Source organism: Cupressus sempervirens, chromosome 10 (assembly GCF_028749045.1).
Source record: "Cupressus sempervirens isolate cs-2001-9-10 chromosome 10, ASM2874904v1, whole genome shotgun sequence".
Lineage (NCBI taxonomy): Eukaryota > Viridiplantae > Streptophyta > Pinopsida > Cupressales > Cupressaceae > Cupressus > Cupressus sempervirens.
This window is the reverse complement of record NC_143127.1, coordinates 570,449,926-570,475,865: the sequence shown is the minus strand read 5'-3', so window position 1 is coordinate 570,475,865 and position 25,940 is coordinate 570,449,926. Positions and strand designations below refer to the sequence as shown.

Here is a 25,940-nt window from a genome sequence, read left to right as displayed (position 1 = left end):
TCTCTCTACAACATTTTCCTCTCAAGATTTATTTGAGCAATTTTATATCATGCTGAAACACACCTCTCACCTATGGGTATCCATATTCTTATGGTCCTTTAATGCTAACCAGTTTATAAGGTGAAGTAATTATGCATTGAAGATAAAATATGTTCTATCATTAAAAACCATAACCTTTGTAGTTAGAAACCTTACGTGAAACATATGCTTGGAGGGTGTTTTGGATTAATAGAATTGAATCTTTTCTATCTCCTTAAATTCCATCACTATTAGAATGGCTTTATTATATCCATAATTATTACAGTGCAATAACAATAAATAAGATAAAATTGATAAATTTCCTTTGTAGTTAGAAACCTTACATGAAACATATGTGTGGAGGGTATTTTAGGTTAATAGAATAGAATCTTTTCTATCTCCTTAAATTCCACCATTATCAAAATGGCTTTATTAAATCCATAATTATTACAGTGCAATAATAATAAATAGGACAAAACCAATAAATTTTAATCCCAAACATTACAATAGCGCCAACATTTGTGATTTCAGAGAAGGGAAAGGAAAAACTAAAAAATTAATCCATGTAAGAGGGTAACTATCAACACTATAATTATTTAAAAAATATTTTAAACATGAAAGTCAAAATGTTCTCAAGCAATAAAACTCTTCTCCAACATCAAATTGTTCTCTTGTTCAACCATTTTTGAGAACATATTCTTCTAGACTCCACCACAATGGTAAAATCTGAACATTAGCAGGGAAGTTTGCCTGCATTCTTAAGATTATAAAAAAATTTTATGCTTAAGCATACCAATTTCTTGCTTAACAACTACTTATATATATGTACGTTACAATTATGTACAATCTAACAATAGGGAAGGGGATTTGAAGTCCAAGAGGACATAGAGGTCTTGTTTGGGTCTTCCAATCGGTGGTTATAGTCATGCAAATAATTGTTTTTGTTATATTCTATAAGCCTTAAGTGGTGACTCTTAAACAAACAAACAAATACATGGATTCCTCTCTAGGTCTCTAAATTACTTTCCACACCGAAATAAATGATGGTGAAGAAGCATGTGTATTATTTGGGGGTTCAAGAATTCATTATGACTAACATTGTCCCATTCAAGGAAATAATCTAAACCTACTATGGTTAGGGACTCCACACCGAAAAAATAACATTAAAATAAATAAGGAAATCATCAACCCAACATGCTAGGTTTGGCATCTTTGCTATACCATCAATCATTAGTGAACAATAATGGGTAGGTGCCATAATTAAGAAAGGGATGAATAACTTTCTATTTAGAGCATTTTATTTTAATATAAAATTAAAAAAAATAGTTCCATTATCACATAATATGTTACTCAAAGTAAGAAAGAACCTGGACAAATGTCTACACTCAGCTCCGTCGCTTCTTCTTCCAATCGGTTATTTATGCTGGAAAAACTAAAACTATTTATCAAAGAATTGTAAAATATCTGTCAGAAATTCACACACATAAGGAAAACAATGATTCCATTTTTTTTGATAAATTATTTATGAAACCACTATTTGAAAATTTAAAATACCTCATTGTACATTGTTGAATGCTACGAGGAAGGAGGAAACATTTTGACAATTTAAATTGAAATCATTGGGAAGAAGTTGATAAGAAAATGCTAAATATAGATACCTAAATGAATTTCATGAAGGCAAAAGCTTAAATTAGAGGGTTGTGAAGAATTAGTTTTTGCATACAGGCAAGAACAAGGATATCACTTGCATGCATTGTACTTGGTCCCTACACATTCACATTGGAGGGGATGTGGATCTTAGTTGGTAAACATATTTGCATTGAAGGAAATGTGGAAAGAACTCCATTGTTATTTTTACAGTTTAACGATATATTATAAAATTTCTTTAAATACATATTATAAATTTTCTTTAAAGATATATTATATATTTATAAGTATAATAACTTTACAAGTATAATGTCACAAGTAAATTTGCATTTCAAATTACTATATTTCTGGTCAACATCCAACAATTTTCTTCAGATGTAAGACAATTTTCAAATCATTGTGTGCCACAATAAAAAAGCCTACCGACTTAATTATATAGTATGCAAATATAGATTTTTATTATATATAATTATATATATTTATACAATATTTTAATATATCACAATTATACAATCTTATATATATATATATATATATATATATATATATATATATATATATATATATATATATAGATATACTATTTTATAATTTATATAAATATAATAATATAATTATAATATATTTAAATAGAATTAATTATACATTACAATATGTCTTATATTTTCAAATAAAGTATTTATCATTTAATTTTTTTCTAGAATCTAATTTAGAACTATTAAAACTATTTATTGACAACAAATACAAGCCACTACGGAACACTTCTTACTACTAAATTTACCTCACGTTTTTTCCTCTTCCTTCCAATATATCATTCGTCCCACCTATGTAGGGGAGACTTATGTTTTCACCTCATTTTGTACTTTTAGTTTGCCTCCATTGTAGAAATATTAAATTACATTTTTTCACATTTCTCTTATTTTTATTTTTTAAAGACTTTCTTTTTTCTCATTGGTTCCTCCTATTTTTGCTAGTGGTTTATTTTTATTTTATTTTAAAAAATTGAAAATATTTTGTGCTACTCATTTTCTACTATTAATTTGCCTCCATTCTAGAAATATTAATTACATTTGTAATGTTTCACAGTTATCTTATTTTTATTTTTATTTTTTAAGATCTATTTCTTTTTCTTAATTGGTTCCTCATATTTTTTGTTAGTATTTAAAAAAAATAAAAATTAATATGTTTCTTTGTAACCAATAAAAAACAAGCAAATGAAATATTTTTACATTTCTTAAAAAATTCTAAAATAATTATTTCTACACTTCTTAAGAAAATCTTAAGTATTTTTATTTTTTTACATTAATATAACTCCATAAACCTAGAAACACTAACACATTATTTGTATCTAAAGCTAATTGTAAAGAACTATAATTGAAAAATGATATATATACACACTACAGATTTTTTCAAAGTTATAAGCACATTTCCTACTCGAGTTGCATCACAACTCTTATTTAACATATATTTTGATTGTGATATTGCTATTAGGATTTAACTGTGTGATTTTTGAAAAACTCATTGACCCATGTTTCATGAGTAGTGATTCAACATGAATCCATCTCTCATGAGAATAAATGGAACACTTAGCACTCATTGTATCTAGGTGATGCTCATAGGGGTGAAGCACCAGGAGGTCACCCATCCCAATACTACTATGGCCTGAGTGCACTTAACTATGGAGTTTCCTCCATGGTTAAACCCAAAGCTTGCAACCCCATTTGCAAAACCTTCACCAAGTGTTGTGCTTTATGAACCATTCATTAGAAAGCCCCTTAAGCTCATCAATTGTTAAGTAGGAGATAATTTTCACAGCAAGTCAAATTGTGATATTGCTATCAGGATTTAACTATGTAATTTTTGAGCCAAACTCATTGACCCATGTTTCATGAGTAGTGTTTCAACATGAATCCATCTCTCATGAGAATAAATGGAACACTTAGCACTCATTGGATCTAGGTGATGCTTACAAGGGTGAAGCACCAGTACTTCTCGGGAGGTCACCCATCCCAATACTACTCCAGCGTGAGTGCGCTTAACTATGTGAGCATCAACTAGATCCAATGAGTGCTAAGTGTTCCATTTATTCTCATGAGAAATGGATTCATGTTGAATCACTACTCATGAAACATGGGTCAATGAGTTTGATCTCAAAAATCACATAGTTAAATCCTGATAACAATATCACAATTTGACTTGCTGTGAAAATTATCTCGTACTTATCAATATATTTTGATCTCAACCTAGCTATTACATAACCTCTCAACATAAAGGCTATACAACCTTTCAACATAAAGGCTTAAAAAAACAAGAAAAGAATTATATAATTACTATGCAAGCTGAGAGTAGCCAAAACCCTCCCTCCCAAGGGACAACTGAATCATCTAAGTTAATTACTTTAAATATACAAATAAATAATTTGCCGAGATATTTATTATGTATATGGTAAAGTTAACTTTCATCTTTTTTTTATACCTGCCGTTTTCCACCCGTCTCTTGGATCTTTATAACGTGATTTCACATTGCCTGTTTTTCGAGGACGGAGGGTTTGCAGGCGAGAAACCCTTGAAACACTTGACGCCGTCACTATTTCTCTCTTTTCCTTCTCCATTCTAAACCTTGCGATTACAACAATTTGGGTTCTCAACGCCGCTGCTCGGATTTTCTCAGGTTAGATTTATTTTTTCTCTTTTATTTTTATTTAGTGCAATTGCTGTCGCGAACCTTCTTTGTTGGATGTCAAATATAATGGCATTGAAGTAGAATTTCACAATGGTTTGTCGCATGAGCTTGCATTAGATTTTTTTTATTGTGACTGGAATGGTTCTTAGTCCCCTTTAGAACGAATTTGATTCTAGGGTTTTTTATACCTTTTTTCTTTTGCACTTATTGCTTTACTCTCTGTTGTTATCGTTGGATTTACTGAGCTCGATTTTGCTATTTTGAAACTTTTGATGATGTCAGTTTTAAACTCAAATTTCTGTATTAAAATGGTTATAAATGGGGAGAGATTGACGACGGTGCTTGATCGACGCGCGGATTGAAATGTTGGTAGACTATTTTTTTCCCAGATTTCGTTAAATTAAGTTCCAAAAGTAGATACCCGGAACCTTTAAAAACCATAGAAATCAACGCAAATGTTTGAAACTTATCCCTAGAGGAGAATTTAGCATGCTACAGAGAAAATTCCCCCTATGTTGGCAAAGGCCACTGTATAGAAATCTGTGATGGTAATTACGTAAAGGGGGGTAAGGGGGGTCGCTTTTCATTAAATGCTACAAAATAAGGTTATTAATATAAGTGCACAAGCATGCCGAGGGTCCACATTATGTAGCTTATTACGAGTACAGCAAACACATAGAATTTGCAGCCCCCTTTAATGCATGCGGTTATTTGATTGATATCCATGTGCATATCAGCTAGTTGTCAGCGTTCTTAAGCTAAATGCCTTCAATTATGGACACTGCAGGCCTGTTTCATAATTTGCTAAATTTTGATTGTTTTGTGATTGTTTGATAATTGATTAGCTTAGTAGATTACTTATACTGCCCGTTCTAGAAGGCATTTAATTTTTCAGATTATTATCTTCCTTGATTTACATTAGTATATAATGGATTTCATTTGCATGGACAAGTTTTGGCATTACCAATTGTGATGAAATGAGTGAATTTGGCTGATATATATCTGGCATTATCATTTTTTTGGTTTTATGTTGTAATGAGGGTATTTGTTATAAAGCTCAAATTCATGATGGGAAGACACATCACAATCAAATTCGTGTAAAATATTGGATACTTTTATGATATAGATTTGTCTTCTACAATTTAAGTTTTGTTAATCATTTGGGGTGCTTTTGTACCTTGTTATGCAGATTTTGTTTTCTGTTCTTGTGTCTGGATTGCTCGTTGTACTGATTAGTTACCAGACGGGACCCATTTTGTTACCAGTTCAACCCAGTGAAGATCCAAGAGCTTATCTAAACAATTTTTCTTAATACAGAATCACAAAGCCCAGTTGTTTTCCAACGTATGTGAGTTTGTTGTGGCTGGACATCATGACAGTTCCAGGTAATGGGTTGTTGCTGCTTACATATTCCGCTGAGCTTGAAGATGGAAAGCCTCTTTATGTATCATCTAACTGTCATCCTATAAAGGCTCTTGGGTTGGAACCTGCTGGATTCTCATTCCATGCTGCTGCTCTAAGATTACTGGGTTACGAGGATTGCTCAGAGAATGATAATGATGATAAAAGTGAGGTTGATGAGAAGGATAGAGGACACACAGCATCTTACGATTCATATAGTTTCAAAGGGAAAAAGAAATCTGCTGCTGGAAAGGATCAAGAAGATCATTATGCCTTACTAGGATTAGGTCATTTGCGCTTCCTTGCAACTGAAGATCAGATTCGTAAAAGCTACCGTGAAGCTGCTCTGAAACATCATCCAGATAAGCAGGCATCACTTCTTCTAGCTGAGGAAACAGAGGAAGCAAAAGAGGCAAAGAAGGACAAAATTGAAAGTCATTTTAAGGCTATTCAGGAGGCATATGAAATTCTGATAGATCCTGTAAAGAGGAGAATTTATGATTCCACTGACGAATTTGATGATGAAGTACCATCTGATTGTGCCCCACAAGATTTCTTTAAAGTGTTTGGGACTGTTTTTTTGAGGAACAGCCGATGGTCTGTGATTCAACCAGTTCCATCGTTGGGGGATGAAAACACTCCCATGAAAGAAGTTGACAAGTTTTATGATTTCTGGTTTATCTTCAAAAGCTGGAGAGAATTTCCTCAAGAAGATGACTTTGATCTAGAGCAGGCTGAGTCTCGAGAACATAGAAGGTGGATGGAAAAACAGAATGCGAAGATTCGAGAAAAGGCCAGGAAGGAGGAATATGCAAGGATTATGACACTAGTTGAGAATGCTTATAAAAAGGATCCTCGAATACTTAGGAGGAAAGAAAATGAGAAGGCAGAAAAATTGAGAAAGAAAGAAGCCAAATTTCAAGCAAGGAGGTTGAAAGAGGAAGAAGCAGCAAAAATTGCAGAGGATGAGAGACTCAGGAAAGAGGAGGAGGACAAAAGAGTGGCAGAAGCGGCTCTAGCTCAAAAAAAGGCAAAAGAGAAAGAAAAGAGACTTTTACGTAAAGAAAGGTCTAGGTTACGAACTATGTCTGCTTCAGTCGTCTCCAAGAAAATTCTTGGCATTTCAGAAGATTATGTTGAGAGTTTATGTTTATCCTTGGAAGTTGAACAGCTAAGAAATCTTTGTGAGCAAATAGAGAACAAAGAACAACACGAGCAAGCCCAACTCTTGAGGGATGCATTGGCAAATAATGATGGTGGAAATAAGCCAGAGAAGAGTGTGCAACAGAATGGTTCTATACAGGAAAAGCCTAGTGGTCAAGGGGTAGCAGTGCAGGTGAAAGCAGAAAGTTTGCTTGACAATTATGAAAAGAAAGAAAAACCTTGGAGCAGGGAAGAGGTTGAATTATTGCGGAAAGGATTGCAGAAGTATCCTAAGGGAACCTCACAAAGGTGGGAAGTAATAGCGAATTATATTGGCACTGGGAGGACTGTGGAGGAGATTCTTAAAGCTATAAAGACTGTTCTTTTGCAGAAGCCTGATTCTACAAAAGTATTTGATTCTTTCCTTGAAAAACGGAAGCCTGTAAATACCATTTCATCCCCTTTAACAACTAGAGAAGAAGTTGTAGGCATTCCTGTAAATGGGAGTGCCAATGCTATGGGTGTTGAGGAAAAAGAAAAATGTAAAATTGAGCAGAAAGCAAGTGATGGTAGCAGTCAAAATACTGATGAAAAAGAGACTCCTGGTGGAAGTGTTCAGTCTGCTTCAAATGGATCTGTGGCAGCCAATGAGCAGGAATTCTGGTCGGCTGTACAAGAAAGAGCTCTAATTCAGGCACTGAAGACATTTCCAAAAGATACACCTCAGAGATGGGAAAGAGTTGCAACTGCAGTTCCAGGCAAGAGCAAGGTTCAGTGCATGAAAAAGTTTTCTGAGTTGAAGGATAACTTTAGGAACAAGAGGAATGCTGAGTAGGTTTTTTAGATATACCTTTGTAAAGGTCAACGAAGGTGAGGTGACTGTTAGTCACTTGATGAGATGCTTTTGCAGATTCAAGTGATGAGCATTTAGGCTTTTATTGCCTGAGATTTTGTCTGCAATATTATTGCACACTATAGCTGTGCATATTCCTCTGTGCGTTAATTTTTAATAGGAAATTCATTGGATAATTATTCGAAGCCAACTTATAAGTTTTGAGTAGCTTTTTGGTCTACCTTTTGTGGTTTCAAATGAAGGAACAAAGAAAATGATATTTGTTTAAGAGATTTGATAGAAACTAATTGAGTCAAATAATGAATTTCTCAAATGTTATTGGCATCTACAGTCTTTATTGTGTTGCCATTAGTTGATTTAGCACGGGGACATTGATTCTGAGAAGCTAAATGGTATTCAATTGTGGAAGTCACCGTTTTGCATGCTGAAACTTTTGGAAATAGATAAAAGTTATGCTTGAGGCATAAAAACATATATATGATTAATATTTGAAATTGCACTCTTTGGGTTGCTTATGCTGACTTGGTAACTGTTTGAATTAAAGAGCAACAGGTATAAAGATGTTAGATTGCATTCTAGTTTAGGAGTCTATTTTGGCCTTTACATGAATTATTAATTATGCTTTTAATTCTGTCCAACCTTACTTGGCAAGGAATGGGTGGAGTATTTAAAGTTCTCAAAGGTCTCGCTATTGAATTTTGGGTCACACATGAGGAAGTCTGGTGGAATGTTTTCTGATTGAGCTTGATGAGTTCTTATGGGACATAATATTGCAATCCTGGAATTTTTATTGGTTTATTCTCGGTTTTTGTTTACCAATTTTACTTGATGTATTTTTACAAGGCATAATATTGTGTGATGTTCTGGCCCATGAGGATTTCCGTTTACCAGTTTTTTAATAATTTCTTTGTCACCAGGCATATTCATTTGATTGTGAAGTTGTTTCTGGCCCCACGTATTGGTCTAAAAGTTTTCAATTTGAGGTTAAAATGTTTTGTAACGCGAGCAGTAGTTTTTAACATATCTTGGTCGATCTTCTCTCTTCTCATATCATCTGAGTTATTTGTTGAAATTTTATAGTATATAGTGAGTTCCCTTTGAATCTGAAGCTGTAGGTGGATATGGTGAGATGGGAGTTTAGCTTTCATGAGGTCGATACATGAGAGGGTACAGAGAGAACAAATGAGGTTGAAGTGACAAGCTCCAGTTTTCCTTTGCTATATACCTACAAAATCACTTATTGCTTTTAAAGCAATTGAATAGACACTAGTAGGCATTTAAGTTTGCAAAATTTTTAGACTCCTGCATTTCTCCTTGATGTTAAACAAATTCAAGCTCGACTCCAGTGTTTTTCTATAGTTTCCCGTACAAATTTGTGCATCAGAGTTATAACAGAATTGACATTGAAACATTAATTATGATAAGTAATAAACTAAAGTATGGTAAACCTCTTACCAGTTGTATATGTTAGTGAGGTTTTTTTCCACTAAGTGGAACCTGGCAGGGACATCCAAACTTTTTACATCAAAAAGTGCAGGAGCACATGGTGGATTTAAACTATAGCGGAGTTGAATTGAAAAGAAAATTCACGTATGGTGGACTAAAACCTGAGGCCCCAAAACTAAGTACTTATACATCCATTGTTTCCCAAAACCAAGTACCTATAACTCCAGTATGTTCTGTAATTTCTAATTCTTCTAGGAGAGAACAGTTAATGTTTTGACAGCTGGAATATGTACTTGGATCTTTTTGACACTAAGTGGAACTTGGCAGGGACATCCGAGCTTGTTACATTGAAAAGTGCAGGAGCACATGGTGGATTTAAACTATTGTGTAGTTGAATTAGAAAAGCAAAATCAAATATGGTGGACTAAAGACTGAGGTATATTGTTTCCATAAACAAAGTAGCTATACCTCCCTTGTTTACCAAAACAAAATACCTACACTACTTCCAATACGCCTTTTATTTCCTTTTCTGTTCTAATTCTTCTAGGAGAGAACGAGTAATATTTCAAAAAGATGTAAATGTTTTGATAACCTTTCAAGTAATACTTTCCAGATTGGTAACTACTTACTTTGGGCATGCTTTTGAAAACTGTTGCATCAAAGCAAATAGTAAATAGTTAAGTTAGCTGGGTTTATCAAATGAATTGATTTGAGGAAAGGGTTCCTCTGAAATCACCAGGGAAGAAGTAATTACAAGCCTACAGTTGGTAAGAAGACTGCATATTTCTTTCTGAACTCTGCAACGATGGTATTAGTACAGAATGTTCTTTTGGGAGCAACCTTGTAAACATCTCCAATCAAGGGATAATCAATGCCACGTAAAGACTGGAAGGCATGCTCCTTAGTCAACCTAACCACCGAGTAGTTGGGGAGTGGTTGTGGCAGTGGATTGTGGGGGACTACCAATTTGCTTGGGGTGCTGCTGAGAACTTGCAGGTAATCAAATTGTTTCATCCAACTTTGATGGCGAAATTTGACTTTTTCAATTACACTTTTTGTAATGATTTATAAGGTTCAATTGGTTGAGCTTAATTGATGAGAATGATGGGATGTTTCTTGATTATGCTATCTTGGAAGATTTATACTATTAGGAGGTGAGATCAAGTCAGGTTTAATTTCCTGATAATTTTGGTACATTGTGTTCCACCACGTGAAAGCATTTTTGGTGATGATAATGGTATGCAGTTTAACTTTGGGATTTTGACTATCTGGTTACCCATAGTTGGCAGTGACTTTGGTCAAGATGCACCCCTACTCCGTGTCCAATTGAAAACAACAGAGATATAAATATCTATGTAATCAAGTTTTTTCCAGAAATATATAAAAATCATGAGGCCATCTATAAAATATGAGTAGAAACAGTGATCCTCTTCATGGTGTTAAAATCTTTTTGCAGTTCCCATTACCCTCCCAAAAGATGACTGACTCAAGACATTCTGTTGCTCAAGGTTATTGGATCAAGGTTATATATGGAAGCTTCTCAAGTTCTCCAGTGGAAAAATTATAGCAATTATTATGTGGTTTTTTTGTTAAAACGTTGCTATCTGAGATCAACTGTATAGAAATGGTAGGCTACTATGGGGTTTATTATCTAAACTGCTTCTGAAGTCTCTTGTTCAAAACATTGTTGCCCCAGATTTTTAAGATGCAGTGTTTTTACCAATAATTTATCTGCTGTGCCTTTAAGCTGTCATTTTCTATATATATATATATATATGTATGTATGTATGAGAGAGAGAGAGAGAGAGAGAAAACATTCTCTCTCTCTCTCTCTCTCTCTCTCTCGCTCTCTCTCTATCTGAGATAGTATATATATAGAGAGAGAGAGTATGTTTTCTGTTCTACATAATTAAATCAGAACAATATGCATCTCTTGTTTGAGAAGGCTGTTTATAAGCATTCCCAACGCTGCACACAAGTCATGGTGTATATGTGGTGTGGCATGTTAGCATTCTCTGTCTGATTTGGTCTTAAAATACATTTGTTCATGCAGTAGCCTCTATAACGAGCAGACCCTACCTTCTCTGTCTGGTTTGGTCTGAAAATACATTTGTTCATGCACTAGCCTCTATAGCGAGCAAACCCAGACCCTACCTTCTCTGTCTGGATTGGTCTTAAAATGCATTTGTTCATGCACTAGCCCCTATAGTGAGCAAACCCTATCCTAGATGTTGGGAAGTACTCAGTATGGTAAGTCTTATGGTTCAAAACTCACATCAGGGAGCTGGCAGAACTCAGATGGAATTTCTTTTCTCAAAGTATAATTTTGGTGCAAGTAACCATAAACTAGACAATGTGCCAGCATAATGCCTCTGTCTTTAATTGTTTTTGTTTCGTTGCTGATGGAAAATAGGTTAAAGGGTGAAAAATTCTCATTCTTTTTTCTTATTGAGAAATGGTCTGAGGTGTTTGTGAGTTATGTGAGTTTTGGAAAAATGTCTTAGAGCAATCATGATGATCATGAAAAATGTCTTGGAGCAATCCCTGAAATGAAATATCAGGTTGCTGCTGCTGTAGGGTGTGGAGTATATTTTTATACTTCATTACACACACACATAATATCGAACCTTTCTTTTTTATTACTTCACATGATGGTTAAAATGAACTCATGGTACGTGTATTTCACTTGTACAACAAAAGCTAACGTCATTCCTTTGTAAGTAGAGGAATGAATTAGAAACTCTGTGATGGGTTCGTTAAATCATTTATCACCAAATATTTCACTTGTACAACAAAAGCTAACGTCATTCCTTTGTAAGTAGAGGAATGAATTAGAAACTCTGTGATGGGTTCGTTAAATCATTTATCACCAAATATTACAGTAGATCAGGGAAATAAGGGGGTAGATATAAACATGTTTAGTCAACTGTAAAAGGTTATAACATCATGCAAATAACATCCTAATCTGGCCAATAAGAGTTTTGAAATAAAATACACACTTATTTCAGCCGAAGTACAAGAATTTCTTTGATCCTCAGTGCTCTTTTTCCTTTTCTAACATTTTTTATGACGTGACAAACAGGTTTTAGGGATCCGAAACCCATTACACAAGATTTACATAGATATGATCATTAAAGTCCAGCAAAGACAAAACATAAACTACAAGACATCCACAACATGAGACAGGCCAAGACCACAGAGGGTTTTAACAGTAGGCTCCCCAACCTGGAACTAACACAACATGGAAAAACATGCCTCAGAAAAGATTTAAGATTTTCCTTTAATCCCTTTCTTGTGGGATTGGAGGGTCATGTTAAAAGAGGACAAGGACTTCTTGGAATTTTCACCTTTGATCGTAATATAGCCCTCATCCACCATTCCAGCTGTACTCTGCTAACCAAAGAGTCCACCCCAGAGAAGTCCAGCAACAGGGGCACACTAAACAAATCTAGAGATAGGATGAACATCCTCCACAAGAAAAGGGCTAATAACATCCAAAGAGACTGCACCAGCAAGCATCAGTAGAGCCAGCATCCGCCTGAGAGACAGTGTCAGCAATCGCTAGAGGGACGAAAACTGCAACACATCAACTACAAGAGCCCATTCTTTATTAGTCTCAGACAATCAAATCAAAACCAGTATTCTCAACCTTCACAGAATCCGTACCAGAAGCTGGAAGAATTTATAGATGGCATCTTGTTTTGTATCAGAAGCTGTAATAATTTTGGTGCAACCATAAGCTATAACAGTGTTTTAGCTCAATTTCTCGTCCTTAATTGTTTTTATTTCATTGCTAATGGCAAAATATGTTAGGGTGAAAGACTCTCATTCATTTTTTTACCTCAGAAATGATCTGAGGTGTTTGTGTTATGTGAGTTCTGGAAAAATGTCTTTATTTTGCAAAAATGGATCTCAATCTCATTAGATGGTCATCGCTGAAATGACATATCGGGATGGAGTATTAATATATACTCCATTACACACAGACACAATAACTAACCTTTCTCTTTTCTTAATATATGCTTGATGGTTAAAATGAACTCATGGGTTGAGTGTATTTTACTTGTACAACAAAAGCTCCGGTCTTTTATTTTTTGAGTACAAGAATGCACGAGAAATTTTGTGATGGGTTCGTTAAATCATTTATCACAAAAGATTACAGTACTTATGACGAATCAGGGGCTTAGATAAACAGGTTTAGTCAAAACCATACCACAAAAAGTTATGACATCATGCGGATAACATCCTTATCATAGGACTATTGAAACTAAATGCACAAATAACACGTATTTCAAACACAAACATAATCACATGCACATGAATTTCTTTGATGTCTCATTGCTCTTCTTTCTTCTCTAATATTTTTTTATTACATGAGAAACAAGTTTTAGAGACCCGAAGCCTATTACATAGGATTCATATAGATCTGATCATCAAAGGAAAAAAAGGCTACAAGACACTTACAGAAACATTGGCAACATCTGCAACTCTGACTGCTTTGTCCACGCCGGTGACTGGTTCTGCTATTGCGTCAGCCTCAATACAGGTCTCTTCCTTCAGCGCAGATGGAGCTGGGTTTGGCTCGGTGTCTCCTATGTTTGCTTCTACTGCTCCTGACTCCATCCTTCGCGGCATTGCCCTAGATGGGATTCAAACTCATTCCTCTCCCACCCTTGCCTTTGGGGCTTGTTTGGGAGGCAGCTCTGCGGCTGCTCTAGCTGGGATGACTATTGCTCCATGTAGTGGTGCTACAGGCAGATCTGCCATCTCTTACTTTGATGTAGTAGCTTATGAGGCCGATATTGGTGGTGGCTTTGGCAATCAGACTGTGCGTTCGGGGCCTTGTGATGCTATGCATGTCACTGTATGTAACCCGATTATGCTTGATTTAGGGCCGGACATTGCTGATGAGATCTCCACTTACGTGGATGACTTCTCTTCCACAGCTACTATTTTTCATTTTAAGGGTTTCAGGTCCTCTGTTAGATATGCACGTCTGGATCACTTGTGCTTGGGAGCCCCTCATTTTAGAAACAGCCCAGATTTATCCTTTGGCAAGGGGGTTTTTTATTGTGAAATTCGCTACTGCTAAAGATAGAAATGCCATTCTGCATAATGGTTTCTCATGGGGGGAGAAGTTCCCCTTGATGGCTAAACTTTGGTATAATGATTTTGCCCTAGCCCTGTTGTCGGAATCCTTTAATAAAATCTCGCAGTGGGTTAGACTGTCGAATCTCCCTCTTCATCTATGGCTAGATTTAATTTTGGAGGCGGTGAGGGAGGCCCTCGGGGACTTCTTGTTGGTTGATATTGAGTCTTCCAATGTGTTTTAGATGACATATGCTCGCATTCTTGTGAAAATTGACATCTCCAAAGGGCTCCCTGAAAAGATTAAGTTGGTCTCCCCTCTTGGCTCTTGGTTTCAGCTTCTTGATTATGAGGGTATCCACTTCCGATGTAGGAAATGCCACAAGACCGACCACCTTGTTGCCCGATGCTCCTCTGATAAATCTAGATTGAAGAAGTCACCTACTTGGTGGAAAGGGGTTTCAGATAATCACTACACGGTTCAAAAGGCTCCCTCTGTTGGGAATAGTGGCTTGTCTTAGGACACTGGGGTGGCGGATTCGATGGTTGTTGATGGTATGAATGTTGCCCCAACGGTGGTGAGCTCTTTTGTTCTCCCTCCTTCGGATTCTGTCATTGGTGTTTCAACTGCAGCCCCTCTTGTGGCTCCGTCTCTGGATGTTGCTATTGTACCTCCTTCTGGTGTGGTCCAGATTTCTCCCCAGGCCATGGGGGTTTTGGGGGCTGGTTGTGATGTTGATGACTTTGCGTAGCAGAACGTTGCTGGTTTGGTGGAGAATGGTTGGACAATAGTAAAAGGAAAAAAGGTCAAGCCCATCAATCCAGCTTTTGATATGGCATTATGATCTCAAAAGAAGGGATTGAAAGGGAAATCTTAAGTCCTTGTCCCATTTTGGCTCTCTTGGCTTTTATGACCTATTGTACTTTGTAGTTTGACATGGTTATGGACTTATTGTCTATTTCTTTTTTCATGGTGTTTTAGGTGCTTGGTCAAAACCTGTTTTAATGGCAGAGGAATATTGTGTTATCTGTGTTGCCACCATGGTCCCCTGGTTCTTTGGTGACCTGTTCCACCTATGGGCTGTAGTATTGTTCAGGTTGGGCTTCATTGAAATATTTTTCGTTTTGTAAAAGGGTTTCAGGCTCCCTTCAAAACTTGTTTTCCTTAATAAAAAACATTGGCAATAATAGAGAAAAAGCTAGTAAATAGTTAGACCAACCAAATAAAACCCACAATATGAGACAGGCCAAGATCACAAAGAGGGGTTTAACAATAGGCTTCCCCAACTAAGAAGTAACACAACATGAAACAATAACTTGTCCATAGAAAAGATTAATATTTTCGTTTACCCCTTATCTAGTGGGATCAAAAGGTCATGTTGAAAGAAGGTGAGGACCTCTTAGAATTTCTACCTTTAATTGTAATCCAACCCTCATCCACCATAGTAGTTGTATTCTACCAGTCCAAAGAATCTAACTCAAAGGATCAAGCATTACGGGCACACTGAACAAATCCAGAGATAGGATCAACATCAACCATATGAACACGTCCAACAATATCCAAAAAGATTGCACCAACAACAGTGGAAGTAAAGCAAGCACCCACCTAAGAGAGGGGCCCAACAATTACTAGAGGGACAACTCCAACAACACATTTAACTGCAAGAGCCCTTTCACTATCAATCTCAAGCATAATCGAATCAAATCCAACATTCTTAACCTTCTTGAAATTCGTACTAGAAGTTAGCATAGTTCAAATGATATATATATTTTTTATATCACTAGTAATAGTAATTTTGGTGCAACCAACCATAAACTAGACATTGTTTTTGTTGATTTATAAGGATCGCTGCAGATTTTCAAAGAGAGCAATCTTTCTCTTATATATATATATTGTGAATGAGACATGGAGAGACATGTCCCTTCGTGGCACACGTCTATTCATTATTACATAATAATATAATGACAATCTTAATTATTATGTATGTGTGTGTGTATAAAGTTTTCATGAATCATTATTATATTAATTTCTCTTCAATAGTTTAGTCCCACGGGTTTATCGTACTGAAGCTACCAAACATCAACACTCCCTCTTAGCTAGGGCGGATAAACACAAGATTACCTCAATGTAAAAATTAGGAATGACAAGTTTTCAAGATATCTTTGATCATAAAATATCCACCATTTTTGATATCATCTCATGATATCAAGTGTTATGGCCTCTTGAATGTCACATGACATGACATTCACCAAGTACACTAAGTAATGAGTAATGACCTCTTGAATGTCGAGTCACAAGATATTCACCAAGTACTTTGAGTAACAACTTCCTAAACATCAAGTCACATGACATTCACTAAGTACTTTGAGTAATGGCCTCTTGACACAAAGTTGGATAACATTCACCAAGCAATAAAAAATTGTCACAACGTATGTGCACATGTATCCTCAATGATACTTACCATAGGAACATTCATGGTCTATTAAGTAACTTAATCAACCATGCACGATATAATCTAACATGATTTGGTTAGACATCATAAGCTATCCATCATAATAGAAGATTAAGTTATTGTAAGATGATCACCTTTCAATAACTTATACAAATACAAGTGATAATCATTTGGAAGTCGTCACTTACTTATGATGTACATAGAAGGTAGGCCCATTCAAATCATGTAGTTACACACATAGATTTTCAGACTTCCCCTTAATATCAATCTTCAGAGCTCCTTATCTAATGTTGCCTCTAATGAAGTGTCATACACTCTTTCAATCTAATATCAATCTCCCTTCTCATGCAAGAACATACTTAGATGAAAAGACCAAGCCAAATAACTCTTAAAATATGTATATAAATACTAATAAGAGAGAAACTAGAGTGAGTAGATAAATTAAATACTTAAGGATAATAAATACTTATCTATGCATCAACATCTTTGATGCAAATTGCTCCAATGAGGGCCCATATACAACAAAACAGAAAAGATCAAAGAAAATAGGAATCATTCTTCCTTGAATGCATCTTTAATACTTCTTAGTTTGTCCTCTTTTATTCCATACACTTGTTAAATCTCTCACATTATTTGACATTATATATATATATTGGTAAATCTGAATATATTTCCTTTATTTATCTCTTCCAGTCTCCAATCACTGAGATGCTCTTTTGTTTGACTTTGACTTTGTACATGACTCTGCGTATATTTTTCAAAAATGAGTTATGACGTCTCTTTAAGGGAGACATCTCTTACTAACAAATAACCTTTTCGATTTTAAAGACACTTTTAAATATCTTAAGTTTATAATGACACTTATTTAGTGATGCACCTTCCTTCATGATAATTGGGCATATATTTATATCAAATCAATATATTAATGGCTTATAGTAAACACAAATTATGAGAATATTGAGTTATATCTCCTCCTTGATATGCGGTGTGACTGTCTCCACATCTTGTGATTCTCCCTGTCGCTCATGGATTTCTTGTCATTGTTTTTTAGGTCCTAATATGGTTGTGTAAAGAAATAATAGTTTGATGATTCCAGTTGTATTCTATGAATATTGTCAATGAGTCCTTCATCTGTGCTTGCTCCTTCACTACTTCCTTTGCCCCTACAAATTCCACTTTCTATAGGCTTCTTTATGAATCCAAAGACTTTGTATTTCCTTTCTTGCGTAGATTCTGTTTATAACATAAGATAAAATTGAAGGCTTCGTTTCTTAGCATTTTACACATGTAATATGAATTTTCTTATGATATTTAATTTGGAATCACCAATATTTAATCTACAATCTTACTCTCCAACACTGATGAAACAAAGCACAATGGTCTAATATCTTTGATTATGGACCATGTTGTCCATTGGTTTGACATGGATCACCATAGTTCAATGATGCTTATGATTGACATTCTCCTTGTATATCAATGTTGTTGAAGATATAATAGTAGTATGATCGTTAGATGCATATTTGATGATTCCTCTAAACATGCAAATATGACCAATCCTCATGTAGAGGAGACCACCGACTTCAACACACATTAAGTAGAGGCTACAATTATAAAATATAGTGATGCAAAGCTTCAATCTTTTTTTCTCTTAGACCCATATGCCATTTGTATCAATGCTATTAAGAGGCTTGTCATCAGGACTCCCATCAGATCCAAATCTCAGTACCATTGCACTACAAGTTCTTTTCAAAACCAACCTTTGACCATTGTGTTATTTCATTTATATCCGATTGTACATTATACAAATAGAACTCATAGTTATTATCACACTCATCTATACTTTCCTCATCACACTTGCGTAGCAAATTTTCTGCAATCTCTATTATAGTATTCAAGTATTTGGGATCTTCCTTTAAGCGACAAGTCTTTCTTCAAGGGAACATGACTTTGATACCATGTTGATTTATAAGGATAATTGTAAATCTATTAGCACTCCTTGTTCGGTATGTGTTTTTCAAAGGCAACAATCTGTCTCTTATATATATTGTGAATGAGACATGGAAAGACATGTCCCTTCATGTCTATTCATTATTACATAATTAATGTAATGACAATTTTAATTATACGCACACGTGTATATATGTCTATATATATATATATATATATATATATATATATATATATATATATATATAGATATGTATATGTATATATATACATACATACATATGTATATATATATACATATATACACATATGTACACACACACACACACATATACATATACACATGTACATACACATAATTTTCATGAATCATTATTATATTAATTTCTCTTCAATAGTTTAGTCTCATAGGTTTATCCGACTGAAGCTATCAAACATCAATAGTTTCATCTTAATTCCTTGTCTTTGATTGTTTTCATTTTGTTCCTAACATGAAAATAGGTTAAAGAATGAAAGACTCATTTCTTTTTGTATTGAGAAATGATCTAAGGTGTTTGTGTTATGTGACTTCCAAAAATGTCTTAGAGCAATCATGATGGTCATGAAGAATGTCTTTATTTTACATAGATGTATCCTAAATCTCATCATGTGGTCATCCTTGAAATGACACATCACATTGTTGCTACTATAGGGGGTGAAGTATTACTATACACTTCTTTATACACAAACTTAATATCTAACCTTTCTCTTTTCTTACCTTATACAAGATGGTTAAAATGAACTCATTAGTTGTGCATTTTTTATTTGTACAAAAAAGATGTGAACGAGAAATTTTGTGATGGGCTCTTTAAACCATTTATCACAAAATATCAGAGTAGATCTATGATGTCGTGTTAGAGTACCCAAGATAAATTAACCTAAACATGTTATTAAGTTTACTAAACAATTATTCTTTCATAATAGTTTATATAACATCAATGATAATAATGTGGAAGCAATATAATGAAACAACATACACATAATGCAGTACAATTATAATTTACATTTCTCAAGGATTCCTTAACATTGAATCACATTTGTGTCAATTTATTAATTAGATTTAATCATATATCCATGTCTATAAAGGAATAACATATACATGACCACATAACTAAATACATGGTGTACAATGATAGCAGAAGGTATATCCAAATATATACATCCATTGCATATTGTAGTGTATGTAATAATAATCCTATATATATATATATATATATATATGATGTCATTTCATATAAACCTCAAGATACAAATACATAATACATGAATACAGAGGTACATTAACATAAAAGAAAGTCTCCAAGAGACAAGAATAAGAATAGCGCAACTGCACCAATAGAACACCCCAACACTAGTACAAGTTTGTTAGACCTCAATGGTAAAAGAATCACTACCACCTAAACTCATGGTAACCTAATTAGACCCACTCCCACCATGCTACAGAGATAATGTTAGGTCCCACTTAGATAATCAATTCATAAAATTAATAGCACAAATCCTAGGCAATGGATCCTAAAAGCTCTCTATCTCAAGTGGTGCTACACATACAACAAAGATGACTCTAGAGGCATCCAACATAAGAAAACATAAATTTATACTTAGGAAACCTAAGACGCATATGGGGAAGTGTCATCACATGAGTCAACTTTAAGATTATCATGACAATTCCTTTGGACTGGTATCAATAACCTTTCAAACAAACAAGATTAACTATGTAAGATATCAATAAAACATCTTCTCTCACTTCCGTGCTAGCCTGTACTAGCACTCAAGACATGGAAGAGGAACACAATCATCTTATTAATTCATTTAAAAAACCCCTATTCGATGTGTTTTATTATCACAAAATTAAGTTACTTACAATGAGTTATCCTAGTAGGCACTTAGGGCCCCAACCCCCATCACAAATCACTCCTTCCCATACACCTAGATAACCTACCCCAATGCTCCATCCAAAAGAAACTGAATGAAATGTGTTGGTCAACAAAATTGTTGGTTGACTTCTTACGAGTTCTCCTACTCTATGTTGGGAAACCCAACAAAATTTTGATCAACAAAGAAGGGTGAATCTTTGTTTGTTCAACCTCCACACTTCATGCTTTGTAATACCTAGATGGTTGTGCCTATGCTAGAAGTGGCTAATAGTTGTAAGTGCTAACTTAAAGATGCTCTTGAGTTGCCAAAGGTTCTGAAGGAGAAATCTGAGTGCTTTCAAATACTTTAAAGAAAATGAAAATATAATGAGGTAATCTGTGCAATATTGGTGGATTGAATCTCACTAGCATATGACCATATGTATACACTTATAAGAAACATACAATGACTAGTCCTTAGTCCTTTTGGGTAAACAGAGTCAATTCCCACATAATCATATTATTTGAACCCTTAGAGACAGTGTGCACCCCATCCACCACCGGATAAAAGGAGAGATAAATGCAATCCTATGCCTAGATGAAATTAACCCCAAATTAAGGAGACCAATATAGAACAAGTTCATGCATTATTTCCATTCATCAATATAGTGGTATTGATCTAACAAAAATAATGAAGAACATGAGATATTTAATACACCATAAGCCAAAAGAGATTTAAAGGAATTATCATTGTTTCTATGCTTCATAAGGAAATACAGAAGAGGAGCTCAGATTCAAGAGCTATTCAGTAAATACACATAAATAAAAGTATTTAATTCATATTGAAAATTACAAATGTTCTCTCCAACAATGTTCTTCTTCCCTCCCTTTTTCTTGTTTTAAAATGCTACTTTAATAAATATAGGTTTTTGTACCTTTTTTCGTACAAAATGAAAAGGTGTGAACAAGCTCCAGACCTTTACATAACTAAAACTAATTACCTAATTAAAAAAAACAAACATAAAACACACAACCATTATTAGGCTTCTTTGGTCTCTTCTTCTGCAACAACAATCACATCCTCCACCTCCTTAGGAACCTTCATGTACACTTCAATCCATTTGGCTATCTCGGCATGAGTGGCCCATGTGAAAGCAGAAACCATTGGGGTGAAAGCCTGTATATCACTCCACCTCTTTCCTCGAGCTATTTTGACCTCATTGATGAATTTGGAAAACTTATTCTCCATGGAAATCAACTTGTTAAGTAATATGTGAAATGTATCCATCTGAAAGGTCATGTGAATCCTTGTATATTGTTATCACTAATTGTAGAAACATTTGGAATTCTTGTATCCAATCTTTGAGTGATTTAATCTTTCCATCTTCATCAACAATTGAAGGAATGGACAAATGCTCAACAACAAAGATTGCCTTTTGCTTCACTCCGAGTTTCTGCTTTTCTTGATTCATATAAGCTAGATTTATTGCTATTGTGTTGAGGAAATTAATAGTATTCCTAATATGGACAGGCGCATCAGGGTCCCTTTTAGTAACTTCAAAAAACTTATTTAATTCAAACATTGATGGACCCCATTTTCTGTCCAGTTCTAATAACTTTTCTATTCTTTTCACAAAGAAATCCAACATGCTTGAAATATTATTGTACCTCTCAAAGACTTCTTTACATTTTTCTAAAATAATATTTTCTTTGTACACAAACACTTCTTTTAGTGTATTGAAAACACAATCATGATGATCAATCAATCTTGTGCTAGGACTTTCCTCTTTAGCAATGACATGAGCTTTCCAAACAACCACTATACTGGAAACTTCACTGGAACCCTTTTCACTCAATTCCTTTTCTAACCTTCAAATCTTTACATGCATTCTATTAATAATAGAATTCATGTCCATTTCTCTTTGTTGCAACTCTTTAATCATTTTTTTCACATGCCTAATTTGATCTTGGTTGAACATTGACTCATGAGTGAGTTTGGTAGTTGTAAGTTCTGGATCTATATTCTCCACAGTCTCCATTAGGGTCATTCCTTCATCACCTTGTGAAATGTCAATCAACTTTGGTTTGTTTCCTTTGAATGTTACCTAGGTGGCCAATGTGTAGGGCCCATTTACCGTTGCACCAAAAGCCATGACTATTAGTGAACATGGAACACCACATAATTAACCACCTGTGGGCAGGGGAGCGCGTCGCATCACCCAACAATCTCCCCCTCGACGCGCATACCAGGTGCTTACGCGGGTCGGGAAGACACCGAGAAGATTTGAACCCATGACCAGGCCAAAACCAGGCTCTGATACCAATTGTAGGGCCCATTTACCGTTGCACCAAAAGCCATGAATGTTAGTGAACATGGAACACCACATAATTAACCACCTGTGGGCAGGGGAGCGCGTCGCATCAACCAACACAATGTCTCCATTCTTGGATCATAACCTACTCCTTCCACCTTATCCAGTGACCCAAATTCTGACACCAAGGTAGAATCCTCCTACTTCCTTATCTAGTCAAGTAAAAACAACTCCTTGAGAGTCAAACCTAGAAAAATAAAGATATCACTCTTCTTAACTAGCTCTCTAGCTTCATCTTCAATGCAAGTGATATTATCCATATCTAATTCACCCATCTTCTGTTGTATAATTGCAACATGTTGTGACTCATCCACCCCTTCAAGTCTCTTGGCCTTTTTCTCCTCAAAATCTTTCATTTTTTATTTAATCTAGAAATTCTTAATGAATTCTTGTGGTTGAATACAAATTTCCTATTCAATAAAAAATAAAGAAATGACTTCTCTCTCATCTTCAATATCTATTATTGTATCATTCTCCATTGTTTGGGCATGACATCCATGAGGTTCCCACTAGATCAAACCACCTTGGACTCTGTTGTTCTTTTATTCTATTCAGTCTAGAAGACCAACCAGAGCTAAAGAGGATTTCAACTTCTCCCTTCTCATGACCTTGGTAAACATATCTATTGGATTGTCATCTATATGTATCTTGTCCAAATTTAACTGTCCATCATCCAAAACCGACCAAATGAAATGGTACCACAACTGTTTGTGTTTTGTCTTTGAATGTAGAGCATAATTCTTCTCAAGATGAATGACACTCTCACTCAACGTATCCCTATAAATCAATATTAGAGCCACCAAAATGTAGACACGTACTGGATGTTCCTCTCAAATATCTGCTAATCCATTTAACTGCATTCCAATGCTCAAGCCCTATATGAATCATATACTTGCTAACAACTCCCATTGCATCAATATTTGACCTTGTACATACCATAACATACATCAAGCTTCCTATAGTTGAAGTATAAGGTACCTTGGAAATCTTGTCCTCTTCTTCTTATATCTTTGGACACATGTCCTTAGTCAACTTCAAATGACTAGGTAAAGTTGTGCTGACAAATTTAGCATTATCCATAGAGAAACATTGCAATACCTTCGCAATATAATCAGCTTAGATAAAGTCAAGTTTTTGTTCTTCCTATCTCTGCAAATTTTCATACCAAGGATTTTTTTTGCTGCCCCCAAATCCTTCATAACAAATGAATGTGACAATTATTCCTTTAACCCCTCAATGTGATCCATGTTAGACCCAACGACAAGCATATCATCAACATATAAACATAAAATAATGTAGCTATCATCATCCAACCTCTTAAAATAAACACAAAGATCTGAATGACACCTACTGTATCCGTGCTCATGCATAAATCTATCAAATTTTAGATACCATTGCCGAGGTACTTTCTTCAAGCCATATAAACATTTCTTCAATCTACACACTAAGTTCTCTATTGGAAAATTTTGCCCCCCATTCAGCCCATCACTGATAACCGATCTGAGAGATCTTCAATGAACTAGATTCTTTGATGTGAGTTAACACCTTTTTGGTTGTATTAACATGTCATGTTAACTCAGTCTCTTCAAGAGCCGAGTTGGCTCGGTTCCTATGGCTAATTTTTCCTTCATGTGTCGAGTTGCGAGTTAACATGCATTTTTTACTAAGGTTAAAATTTTGTGTTAACCATTTTCACCATTTTGAGAATGATTTTTCTGCTCTTTTCAAAATCACAAAATCACTACTACCTCTTCAATCGAACATTCGAGAAATGTGTCAACCAATTGATTTCTTCCATGTGGTGGATTCTTCTTGTACTAGTTTGTTTTTTAATTGGACGATCCTCGTATTTTCACATTGCTTCTCTTTGCTCTTGTGGAGATATGATAGCCATCAAATCTGGAAGCATCTTGTGGGTATTTATGAGTGCATCACAACCGTCCATTGGAGAATGAAGAAGATCTTGCATCTATGGTTGGGTTTTATTCATCTATTGAGAAGATTTTCGTAGCATCTGGGCTATTTATTTCTAAATGAAGATTTACATCAATGACTCATCTTTGGGGCAAATCAAATTTATTCCACACATGTCAACTCTAAAATTTTCACGGTGGTGGGTTAACTTGTGTGTTATCCCATCTCATATTTTTTGACAATGGTGCAAATTTATTTGTTGCAACCATGGCATGTTACAAGGACTTCTCTTTAATGCTAAATGACATTCTTTGGCCTTGTTTGCATGACATCTATGCATCTCCATGCCTCATTAATGATTGTAATGATCAAATCTCATGGGATTTGATTTCTTATGGCTAGGTGCATTTGTTTTGCCCTTTCTACCACTTCATGACAACAAGTTGATTTCAAGATTAGATTTCACTTTGATATTCATTTATGGCTTCTCTGCAAGTTGACTCCACCTTTGGTTGGGTTTGAACTTCAAGTTAGATTTGAGTTATGCCTGAACTCTTTAAAAGGAAGTTGTAAATACTTTTTTCAGGTTCTACTCTATTTGTATTTTGCAACAACATTATGCTCTACAATTTTTGCCTTCCATTAATGAAACTCCTCATTTTCCTACCTATTCTTGCCATTTTGTTTACTAGTTCATGTATTTGTCTTGCAGTGAATGTTTCTTTTCCATTTTCTTAATTCATATGTTGTGTTAAGATTGTTAGTAGTTGTTGTATAGTGAAGTTCATTTCCTATTAGCACTTCAACCAGTTCCAAACCTGCATGTGCATTCTTGGAAATAGAATAGAGTCAAGACTAGTGTATTTGGTTGCTTTTATTGATGTGTAGTGCAATTATAGGCAGGGTTGTAACCACTATTCTATCTTGGTGCATCACCACATTTCCCTTTCTGCATTTTGATTTTTGCATTCCTTCTCCCTTTTCCTCTCAAGAAGTAGTTTAGGTGCACCCTGATAGTAAGGAAGCTATCCTTCTTTAGAGATTCAACCTTATAGCACAAGTCCCACACTTGGAGGTTGTTTCC

General features: G+C 35.0%; 1 protein-coding gene across 2 annotated transcripts; it reads left to right on the top strand.

The window, feature by feature from the left end:
- The first annotated feature begins 4,200 nt into the window (after positions 1-4,200).
- LOC149535164 (uncharacterized) lies at positions 4,201-8,068 on the top strand. 2 transcript variants are annotated; one of them, XM_089807453.1, is made up of 2 exons: positions 4,201-4,335; positions 5,665-8,068. In XM_089807453.1, exon 2 carries the CDS (start codon positions 5,720-5,722, stop codon positions 7,724-7,726), a length of 2,007 nt encoding a protein of 668 aa, XP_089663579.1. In that variant the 5' UTR covers positions 4,201-4,335; positions 5,665-5,719; the 3' UTR covers positions 7,727-8,068. The 2 variants fall into 2 exon arrangements, with proteins under 2 accessions (XP_089663579.1, XP_089663578.1); XM_089807452.1 differs by having other exon boundaries at positions 5,537-8,068.
- The last annotated feature ends 17,872 nt before the right edge of the window (positions 8,069-25,940 follow it).